This window comes from Glycine max, chromosome 9, assembly GCF_000004515.6.
Source record: "Glycine max cultivar Williams 82 chromosome 9, Glycine_max_v4.0, whole genome shotgun sequence".
NCBI lineage: Eukaryota > Viridiplantae > Streptophyta > Magnoliopsida > Fabales > Fabaceae > Glycine > Glycine max.
The window spans coordinates 49,182,624-49,193,462 of record NC_038245.2 but is presented as its reverse complement, the minus strand read 5'-3'; the positions used below and the strand labels follow the sequence as shown (position 1 = coordinate 49,193,462).

Here is a 10,839-nt window from a genome sequence, read left to right as displayed (position 1 = left end):
AGATTTACTTTGCAGCTTAAGTAAATTACGCAAAGTTATCTTAAATATGTAGAATAAGAAAAACCCATCACTTTGCAGCTTAAGTAAAATAGGCAAAGTTATCTTAAATATGTAGAATAAGAAAAACCCATCACCCATTCGAAAAATCCATGCTTTACATAGAAATAAATAAGAATTCAATTAATATCTAATATTTTTATACTATCATTTAATAAAAAAATGTCAAGTATAAATTTATTATATTTTACAAAAATTATTTTAAATATCTTGTGAGAGATTGTTTCTCATTGATTAATAGTGTAAAAATCTTTACATATTATATTATAAAGGATGGATAGATTTAACATAGTACAGAACTACAGATACATATTGTTTTTAAATCATGTTGTCAACTTTAAAAAAAGCTCGAAAAAGCTTTGTGTTAAAAAAAATACTTTCAAACATACTTGTTGTATGTTGAAGTCCCTATCATTATAAAGATAAATGGTTTTGCTTAAAAAAAATAAAGATAAATGATTTAACTCAAGGTTTGGCAGTTGGCATGATTATGACGCCATAGCGTGGGGACAGACCGACAAATTAAACATAGTCTTTAATTGTAAATAATTATGCCATTCCCACTTAATTACGTAGTTATTTGTTAGTACAGTATTGAATAAAATTTACTGAATTCGTAAAATTTTGTGCGAAACTGGTTTAATAGGAAATTTCTATCATTTCGTGAATCTTAATAATTTTTTTTACGAGTGAATCTTAATAAAATTAAACCAATAATAAAAGAATAAATTAAACGTAGCCTTTAATTGTAAATAAGTTTTATGACTAAATTTTGTCTGCTTGGTCATAATTATTCTTATGAATAACTTATCTTAGTTACTCGGAAATCAAGAAGATAATTTTTTACTAGAAATATTAATTATTTATCACATTAAATAATATAAATAAAATAATATTATATTTTTTTTATCGTATTAAAACTTTTTTTAACTCAGAAACTTATGTTCTCATTTCTCATTGAATAATTTTGTGGGAAACATAATTTTAAAATAAATTATTTTCCATAAATATTATTTTAATAGGAATGTTATTTTTTTAAAAATAAAACAAACACTTTAGAAAATTAAAAAATTCTTCTACATCAAATCCTCCTCAAAGTTATACCAATGATAATTTATTATTGATTAGTAGTATAAAAAAATTCTACCGAGAGTGTGTGGTCGTTACACTTTTTTTTTTTTTTTACTTAATGTTATTCTAATAAAAAATTAACCTCATTCTTAAAATTAAAGAAATTAAAAAAAATTCAGAATTACAATTCAGAATCTAACAGTTTTTATTTTTTTTACTGAATGTTATTCTAACAGTTACTAAGTGATAATGTTACTACTACATTCATGTTAAAGAAATAAAATGAGAATAAGTAATTAATTTTAGACAAATAATAAAGATGTAATAGTTTGAGAAATTTATTTAAAATTCACCAAAAAAAAGAAATTTATTTAAAATTTGCTTAATGCTTAACAGTAACACGACTAAAAAAAGGTGATTTACCAAGAAACAACAATAGAGATAGAGAAAACGTCGTCGTGTTGACGAGGCTGGCGGAGTCGCCGGCTGAGGATTTGATAGAAAGAAAGAAACAGAAAAAAAGGTTTCTTCTTCTTCTTCTACTTTTTCTTCTTCTTCTATGACTCATTCTTCTTCTTCTTCTTCTTCCCATATCGAAATCGAAATTCATCACTTCAAATTTCACATCCCTTTGGTGCTTTCTTCGTAGATCCCACTCTCCGCTTCATCGTGATACCTCACTCTCAGGTCATTTTTTTTCTCTCACTTCAACCCACAAATTTTATGCCATCTCACACCGTTAAAAATTCGTCCTTTTCACTACCCCCACATTGCTTCCATTCCTATCGACGATTTCCCTCATCTGGGTATTTCGTAATTGTAGCGGTTTAGTTGCGATGATTCGAATATATGATAATATAATATTTTATAATTATGTATTTTTTTAATTTCTTCCTTGCAATGTTTGGCAATGCACTGTACGTTATTCCTGAATTCACAAGCTTTCCACTTTCCACCAATCATATGCATTTAGAGCTAGTTGGGCATATCATGAGATGGACCTAAAATTGAATGATTGAACTGGTTAGCATCTTTCTGCCACTAATTGTGTGAGCGGTTGTAAACTTGATTTTGAGTGATCCTGATTTTAGTTGAAGGTGAATTTGAAGTGATGTGATTTATGATTGGTAATTTTTATTTAGGAAGTAAGTTTGTAGTGAAATTTAGTATAAAATTTTCAACTTAGCATGGATGTTGTATATATTTTTTCCAGTTGTAGTTAAACGTGATTTTAGGAGCGAAGTTGATTTTTAATCACTGTAACCAAATATGCAAAAGTTTGCCAAAATCATGTTTTGCCAAAAGTTGATTTTTAGGAGCTGAAATGCTCCCCCATACTATTAACCAATCCATGTGCATGCAATCAGATTTGAGCTTAACTTACATGATTTGATGAAGTTGGTGGTCTTACTGGTCTGTTGGGTTGTGTCGTTCTTAGACGTAGAATAGTCCTAGTGCTAAGTATTACTAGTTATTATTATCTCTCGTTAACGATTAATTTAGATTCCTTGTTATCGGCATTATCTGGTTTGTTTTGATTATATTTTATTGTCTTTGATAATTTAGATTTTTATGGGGTTTCAGATGGCCGCAAATTCTGGGAATATCTCGTTTGCGTCGTCTCAGTCTAGTTCACAGATTCATGGGAGCACTGATACTGTCCAGGTTGCAGTGTGTTCTCTTTGTCAAAAGGCCCTATCACCTGATAATGAGATGGCAAGCGATCTTGCTAGCAGTGGTGTGTGTGGTGATTGTAAATTTTTGTTACTTGAAGACTTTGGGAATCATACAGTTACCCAAAGCTCACGAAGGAGGCTTAGAGGAAGATTCAGGCACAATAGTTCTGAATCCGTTGAGAATAATTTCTCACAACAGATTCCCCATGTGGTTAATACTGTGAGACAACATCAGTCAGCTGTGTCTGGGGAGGATGATCAACTTGTAGATGGTGATACCCCTGCTTGGTCATTGCAATATGCTAGTACACATACTACCCCTAGTGGGTCTAGAAGGTGGAGGCAGGTTCTCTCTGACACTGACAGTGATGGTTTTGATAATTGGAATTCTCTTTATGGTGAAAATGAATCTAGTGCGAGTTTTAGACAGTACAGAGTTCCCCATGGCGAGACTGATTCTTTCTCTCACAGTGCTTATGGAGGCGACTCAGATATCTCTATGGATACTCATAGTTTTGAAGGCACTGGAGTCTTTAATTTACCAGATGAAGGAGATGAGTTTGACAGTGATACTGACATAGATCCAATGCATGCTGGTCTCAGCCAATGGATTTCTACTGATGAAGATGATGAAGAAGAGGAGGAGGAGGAGGAGGAGGGGGATAGGGAATGGGAATTAGCCGAGGCTGAGGAAGCTGAAGCCACATCCCACCTTCAAATTTTTTTCACCTCTAGTCCAAGTGAGAGCAGGGATCGCATTAATTCTACTGAATCTGGGGGAATGTTTAGCCAGATAATCCGAGAGACCTGGCATGGTTTTGAGGATGTTGATTTACCTCATGGAGCAAACTTTGGGGATTATCTTGATGCTAGACATTTTGAAGATCTGCTTGAGCATCTGGCTGAGAATGACAGCTCAAGACGAGGAGCGCCTCCTGCTGCTGTGTCTTTCGTGAATAATCTGCCACGTGTAGTCATTGGCAAGGAACATGAGAAGCACGGCGAACTAGTTTGTGCCATTTGCAAGGATGTCTTGGCACCCCGCACTGAAGTAAATCAACTTCCATGCTCTCACCTTTATCACATCAATTGCATTTTGCCATGGTTGAGTGCCCGAAATTCATGTCCTCTTTGTCGGTACGAACTTCCAACTGATGATAAGGACTATGAAGAGGGAAAGCAGAACATTGATAGTAGAAATGTGATCCATGAGAGGCAACGAATAGATGTAACAGATGATAGTTATTCTGATGTTTCTGATGGAGATGAGGTGAATGGTAGTGGTCAAGGTGGAATACGGCAAAGACTTCTGAGCTCAGGTTCCACTGTGGATTCTTCTGCAACAAGAAGTGGTAGAGGAAGATGGTTTTTTCTTGCTGCAGCTCCAATTGTTAGTCTAGTGGGCATTGTTCTTGTCTTGTGGTTGGGTAACAACTCTCAGAATGAAGGAAGTAGACATCTGGGCAGTCACTACTTATCCGGGCAAAACCAACACGCTGTTCATGCTTATTCCTCTCCAAACCAGAGGGAGAGTAGAAGCAGAAGGTGGTGGTGCCCATTTTAAGCACTTCTCTAATTGTTTATCAATAATGCCTCATGATGGCCACTTGGGATGAAATTTTTAACTGACTCATGGCGTGCCTTTTGTCCTCACTAATTCAAGAAGACATGTACAGATTTTAGTTTGTAATATCGTATCTGCTTTCTGTTTCTTGTTTCATTTCTTTCCTAGTTTGTGCTTCAAGGACCCAATACCTAAATATTTTGATTATCTATTGTTGATGTTTTAGTGTGTTAGACCAAAATCAGTCATTCAACTGACGGAAATTACTTAGCTTGGAAAGCACCATTATCACTAGTATTACTATAAGCTTATTTTGTTGCAAATTTTCCAAACCATGGAATCCAATTTTTCCATTTGGCAGGTTATCTGATCCTTAATTAAAGTTTTTCTTTGATCTATTAATTTGTTAACATGTGACAAATTATGAGAGTGTCATGTCGGTCAAAATTGATGCTGTTAATCCAAACAATTGGAAGAAGGATCAATTTGGTCTAACATGAGAACTACAGGATCAACGTTAAACTTTTTAAATTCAAAAGACTAAATTGAGTCCTAAAATATAAATAGGAATCAAAATTCTATTTGTCTTTGAAAAAAGTTGCTACTTCAACTACAAAGTCAACTTTCTTTTGAAAAATGTTTCAAACTCCATCAAATTTCAAGATGTAGGAACATGGATAAGAACTGATGCCCCCTTAAGATTGATACCCCTGGACCTAGGGAGTTAGTCCTTTTATATCAGCCTCGATGGATTATCAGTCCTACTAGGTATCAATCCTAGAAGGTATCGATCCTAGGACTAGGCTACAAAACTTAATAAAAATCTTATATAGGAACTAAGTTGTAAAACTTCATAAAAACCACTTCTGAGTATTCGGTCTTCAATCAAATCCGTCAAATTTTCCACTAATATATCCAAATCCAATAACTAGAATCAGTGATACTCCTTAGACGTCACACATGTAAACAATTAGAATAGGGAAAAATATCTTCTACCCGTTTTTAAGGTCTAGTTTACTGGTTTATATGTGAAAAATATCATGTTTATGTATTTGTGTAAAAGCTATCGACGTAAAATTTTCCTTTACACCACCAGCGACAATAATAAACAAGGCAAAAATTACGCTTTTCTCTGGCCACTAAGTTATGACAAATAACAAATCTCTTTTGATGCAACAGAGAAGGTTGTCTTTTTGTGTTTTATTTAAACTAATGGGAATCAAACTGGGTGACAACGAATGATGTGTAACCTATTCAAGCGTGGCATGTGAATATAATGATTGATGATTTCTCTCGTACATCCTAATAATGCATTGAAAAAAATATTCCAGTATATTGCTGGTGAATGTGTTCACCAACCCAATTTGGAATAGTTAATAGACTAACATAATTCAGTAGGCAGCAGACATTTTGATCGTGATCATCATATAAAGGCATTTTGTATAAAAATATTGGGGTTTCTCTACTAATCTATCATCAAAATGAACAAAATGAATTGGATCAAATTTCTCTATACAGTCTCAGAAGAGTATGTTTAGATATAGAATAATCCATCCTGCCATTGAGAATATAGCAAAAATATGAACCCAAAACAATACAGCAGCTGCATTCCTCCCACAACCTCTTAAATTAGCAACAGCACCTGTGAGCAAGTAAAAAATTTGTGTTAAAAATCAACACAAAAATTCTCGTCCATACAAAGTCCAACATTTTTTGTTATTTGTTAACTACTAGTATATAACAACAATCTTGTTTACAAATGAGAAAAACCCTTTAGAGAAACTTAAGATTACTAAACAGCAACTATTTCCCACCTTTCCACCCACTTTGTCAACCCAAGAAGAACCTATGTTGTGTTAGTTAAGTGTGAGTATAACAGAGTTTGTTCTTTTAACTCGTAGAAAATGTTTAAATGTCTCTACCAGTAACGAGTAAGATAAATGTGTGTGCTATACCTGCAAGGACGGATGTTGGCATTGAATGCTGAAGGAGGAGGACAAATCGAAACATCTTGTCATCAGAGGGAAGAAAACCAAGCTTGTCAGCCAACGTGACAATCCCAAGTCCAACCAGAGGCACTAAAAGTAACCGTGCAAAAATAATAGCAGCAGTTGTCCGAAAACCAAGCTTTGAACTTCCAGGTCCTGCAACCAATACAAAATGCCAGCCATGATTAATTTAAATGCTTCAGTCAAAAGATCATTTAATTCATACAAACTTGACAAGTGACATTGGTTAAATATAATGAGAACACTAGACATAAACTTACCATCAATAAGGTTGCCTCCCAGTGCCAACAGAATGCAAGGAATCATGGCCTCCCTGATCACCAAAGGAACTATTAGACTGTATCAAGTATCAACTATAAATAGCATCATAAGTATCCCTAAATGACTTCTGACTGAGAAAAAATAATTTATCACTTTATAGAACTAAGATACTGGGACTTAGTTCCAAAACACATTTTTGAAGTTTCTTGGATTGACTTGTAGACAAGATTGAAATATTTTCCTGAAAATATTTTTTGTTTTAAATATATTGTTTTGACAGAAAAAAGGAAGGAGGATAACATATTCTATTCTATACTAATAGCTGAGCATAAATAAAATATTGACCCCAAATTGTTTAATGTTTATATAGTTGTAAACCTAGTTAAAAGAAGAATAATTGGGTGAAACTATGAGTTACTCCAGGCCTACTCTTTGTTATTTCTGATAGTAAATGTTTTAATATATTGTTGCTTAGTTTTCTCGAAGAAAATGGTTCAACTGCCAATACCATCTAAACTTTTAACCAAGGACTTACCATCAATGTGATAGAAAATGCCAATAAGTGATTGATTATCCTTTAAAAATATTATCCATGGCCAAAAAGAAAACAAAATTGTTATATGTAAAAGTTGGTAAGTTGTTCAATAATAGACTAGTGAATACTTATATTATAAAAGAATATAAACTAAATTTCAGAGCACACTCTACATAAACATAAAAACATTCATTTCATTAATTAAATGGGCATACCCAAGAATCATGCAGCTGTCTGTAAAGAAGAACAGTGGACCATCAGGTGTAAAGATCAGTTTCTTGAGAAATGGGATTGCCCCTAGTGTCATGGCAAGGATCTGCAAAACACATACAATACTTTCAACTAAAAATCAACTCCATTAATATATCAACATCACACTGGTCTATTTACCACAATACCAGTAGTAACTAGTTCAGAAACATTGCTTCTACTATATCAAGTCTACACATGTAAAGTATTTGCTCAGGGTATTTGATTATTATGAAAGTAGGTAATCCTATGCATCTGTTTCCTTCTGATTTTTAAGCATAAAAGGAAAAAGTAAGTTCCAGACCACTATCCTCAATGCTTTGACTAGAAGTCTAGAACTATTCTTGACCTGGTTGCTCAGAATCTAAAATTGGATGCTAACAGATTCGTTCACAGGAGATCCAGATTTTTAGTGTTTCTCTAATTGATCTATCAGATTTTGCAGAAAACACATCATACATAAATTAGATAACCCTATCAGGAAAAGCAGGGTATAACTCTCAAACTCAATGGAGAGGGATGAGGAGAATCCAGTATATAAAATGAAAAAAAAAAACAAACTAGATGACTATAAGTTCAATATAGAAAAGCTTACTGATGCAATGATAGGGGGTTGAAGAATTTGCTTAAGCTTCAATTTCTCATATAGGAATGCCAAGACGTCTTTAATCTGCACCAACAAACATGTGTTAACCTCATATCCGGGGAAGAATGACATATAAAGGAGTAAAACAAGCACTCACTAGGAGTTTGAGTGCATAAATATAAAAATTAAACCATCACAATAACTCATCAGAGGCCAAATAGAGAAATTTTAGAAGTTGAACCCCTGAAGGATATAATATAAGAAAGAAAAATTCAAATCAAAATGTATGTCAAGACAAATTAGAGAACATAGTTAAGAAAATAACATGAAGCTATATAAACTCTTATTTTTACACAAAACAGTCATGAAGACAATCACACTACAGTAAAGATTGGTACAAATTTCCAAGGTTACATGGCAAGGTAGTCAAGTGTCATCTACTCAACAAAAGTGCAAAAAGAAGGGGGAAATTCTGATTTAGATTATAGGTAAATATACTTGAGAAAAACATAGCATCAGTATGTACATGGTTGTCACACCTTGCCAGGGTGACAAAAATAAGTCAATCTCACCTCCCACTTCTTATTTTGAGCTGTTGAAGTGACCCCCTCCTCATTAGCGAGCAATGGAGCTTGTTCAGGTGTAGCATCACTCATTGGAGTGCTCTTCAAGGGAACACTTTCATTATCAATCTCAAATGTGCCTTCTGGAGGAGGCGCCAACATTTGAAATACATATGTATATAGGATGATAGCACCGACCTAAGACAAATGAGAATTAATAACTCCCAATTAGTACTAGGTTTTTGTTTTAATGGGAGTAGAATATCTAGAACAATCTTAAACATATGAACTAGTCTAAATTATAATAAAGACCCTATATATTGAAAATTGTGTAAGAAGCGAATGAAATATTAGGGAATGAACAAGATATCAACACAACTAGGACAAGATGCAGTAGTTAGAAAGATATCAAGAACCTACCCACTGGCCAAATGATACATAGGCAGTTCCATCTGTGCTGCATTTTTCCATGTCTCCAAAGGGATTGGATTGGTCTCGACACAAAGCAGAAATCAGGACAAGTGGAACATTCCCAATATTCCCTGTATAATAATTTGCAATCATAAGACTCAAGACAAAGCAAAACCAACACATGGATTCAAGTCCTAGTTATCAAGCAAGATTCCAAATGTAAAGAAAGAAAAACAAGGTTGACTCATGAGTCATGACCAGCGTACCGATTCCAATCTGTACAATTGTAAACTTAAAGAAAGGGTATGGGGGACGGACGATCGTGGCAACAACAAAACCAATGAGTGAGCCTGCTATGGAACTCAGGACAACATTCATAGGAATAAACCACCTGCATAGAAATTAAAGATCAATAATTTGGTATATGTATGTGTGGATACGAAATAATAAAAGGGAAAATAAAACTGGGGGCAAATTGAATACTAGTTACGACAACTTACCAAGCAAGCATCTTCTCCAAAGTAACAGCTTGTCCCAATTGGGAGAAAATCAAGCAAGGTAGCAAGAGTGTAAAGACCAGCTGCAAGAAGCAACAAAAGGATGAGTGAGAATTTGATGGCACACGCCACATGCATCAAGCACACGCACACACATACATGCATACATAATTGCATACCCCATTCAAAAGCTTTCTTCCAGAAGCAGGCAAGATGTTAACATACTTGGAAGCCATAAGGAGTCCCAAGGAACACATGGTGAACACTTTAACTATGGGCATCACAGCAATTTTTATTGACCCCAACAAGGATTCTCCTCCTGCACCCTCATTCTGCAGGGCCAACAGGATCCTCTCCACCGTGGCCATTGCTATTTGGTGCCCAAAAACCAATTCAATCTGAAACTGTTCCCAGATAACGAAATTAGACTCCTTGATTGAAAGATAAAAAAACATTCCACAATCTAACACAATCCAAAATTGCAAACACAATTCAAAAATGAAACTTTCAAATCAATGACTTTACCTCATGCACCTATGAAGGAGCTGAAGAAGATCTTGGCCTTGCACCGTCTTTGGCTTGAGAGAGAGAGAGAGAGAGAGAGAGAGAAGAAGAAAGAGGTTTATTATGTTATGGGTCAGTGGTGTATGAATGCCTTCTTCAACTAGAGCACGTGAATAAGAGAATATGATTCTGTTCTGTTCCTTGTTCTTCTCTTATTTATTTTTTTCTTGTCTCTCTCCTTTGGAGACACGAAATCAACAAACAGAAACAGCCCTTCAAATTTAAATGATGTAGCTTTAATTAACACACTTGTCCTTCTTCATCACAAATTAATGAAAAAGATTGGTAGTTCCAAACAAGCCGAAAGCAAGGGAAGTCCACATGTCCACACATATTTGTATAAATTTTTGCAATTTTCTTTTAGTGGCGTTACAACGTCAATTCTTTCCCTTCCAACTTACGTAACCACCATTCTTCTATGCTATTTGAATACTAGATAAAAAAAATTAACACATCACTGGCATATATAATATTAAAGATTCACTAATTATTGTTATATAGTTCATATTACTAGTCAAACAATATAGAAAATTTTACATTATCAATTAAGATATGTTGTAATTCAATTTTATGTGAGAATTTAATTCTTTTGTATTAAAATATGTTGTAATCACATTGTATAGAAAGATAATGCTTTAAAAATATTTTATTTCATGTTAGACTAAAAATAATCGTGGATTCGAAGGACAAAAAAAATTTAAAATTTGGAAGATTAAAAAGATGATTTAAATTTAAATGAATAAAAACATATTTAAGTGAAATAAATTAAGTTCTAATAATTTGTAGAAATATTTTG

At 33.9% G+C, this 10,839-nt stretch overlaps 2 protein-coding genes across 4 annotated transcripts; one reads left to right on the top strand and one right to left on the bottom strand.

The window, feature by feature from the left end:
• The first annotated feature begins 1,525 nt into the window (after positions 1–1,525).
• On the top strand, positions 1,526–4,579 carry LOC100797923 (uncharacterized). Of its 2 annotated transcripts, none has more exons than XM_006587834.3 (2): positions 1,526–1,651; positions 2,713–4,579. In XM_006587834.3, the coding sequence occupies exon 2, from the start codon at positions 2,713–2,715 to the stop codon at positions 4,366–4,368; it is 1,656 nt and encodes a 551-aa protein (XP_006587897.1). In that variant the 5' UTR covers positions 1,526–1,651; the 3' UTR covers positions 4,369–4,579. The 2 variants fall into 2 exon arrangements, with proteins under 2 accessions (XP_006587897.1, XP_003534622.1); XM_003534574.5 differs by having other exon boundaries at positions 1,568–1,815.
• A 1,202-nt stretch (positions 4,580–5,781) lies between these two features.
• On the bottom strand, positions 5,782–10,346 carry LOC100808177 (protein PIN-LIKES 6). 2 transcript variants are annotated; one of them, XM_006587833.4, is made up of 11 exons: positions 10,005–10,346; positions 9,659–9,883; positions 9,483–9,562; positions 9,249–9,373; positions 8,992–9,113; positions 8,581–8,769; positions 8,018–8,092; positions 7,389–7,489; positions 6,638–6,690; positions 6,324–6,512; positions 5,782–6,010 (listed from the first exon to the last, which is right to left on the bottom strand). In XM_006587833.4, the coding sequence occupies exons 2-11, from the start codon at positions 9,845–9,847 to the stop codon at positions 5,889–5,891; spliced, it is 1,245 nt and encodes a 414-aa protein (XP_006587896.1). In that variant the 5' UTR covers positions 9,848–9,883; positions 10,005–10,346; the 3' UTR covers positions 5,782–5,888. The 2 variants fall into 2 exon arrangements, with proteins under 2 accessions (XP_006587896.1, XP_014617931.1); XM_014762445.2 differs by lacking the exon at positions 10,005–10,346 and having other exon boundaries at positions 9,705–9,847.
• Positions 10,347–10,839: the final 493 nt, after the last annotated feature.

What these genes read in the sequence shown, in the direction of transcription:
- LOC100797923 (XM_006587834.3), top strand. Translation starts at nt 2,713, where the DNA reads ATGGCCGCAAATTCTGGGAATATCTCGTTTGCGTCGTCTCAGTCTAGT.
- LOC100808177 (XM_006587833.4), bottom strand. Translation starts at nt 9,847, where the DNA reads ATGGCCACGGTGGAGAGGATCCTGTTGGCCCTGCAGAATGAGGGTGCA. An exon ending in CTCAAAATAAGAAGTGGGAG is followed by an intron (nt 8,093 to 8,580) that starts GTGAGATTGACT and finishes TTGTTGGTGCAG; the next exon opens with ATTAAAGACGTCTTGGCATT. An exon ending in GCCAACATCCGTCCTTGCAG is followed by an intron (nt 6,011 to 6,323) that starts GTATAGCACACA and finishes ACTTGCTCACAG; the next exon opens with GTGCTGTTGCTAATTTAAGA.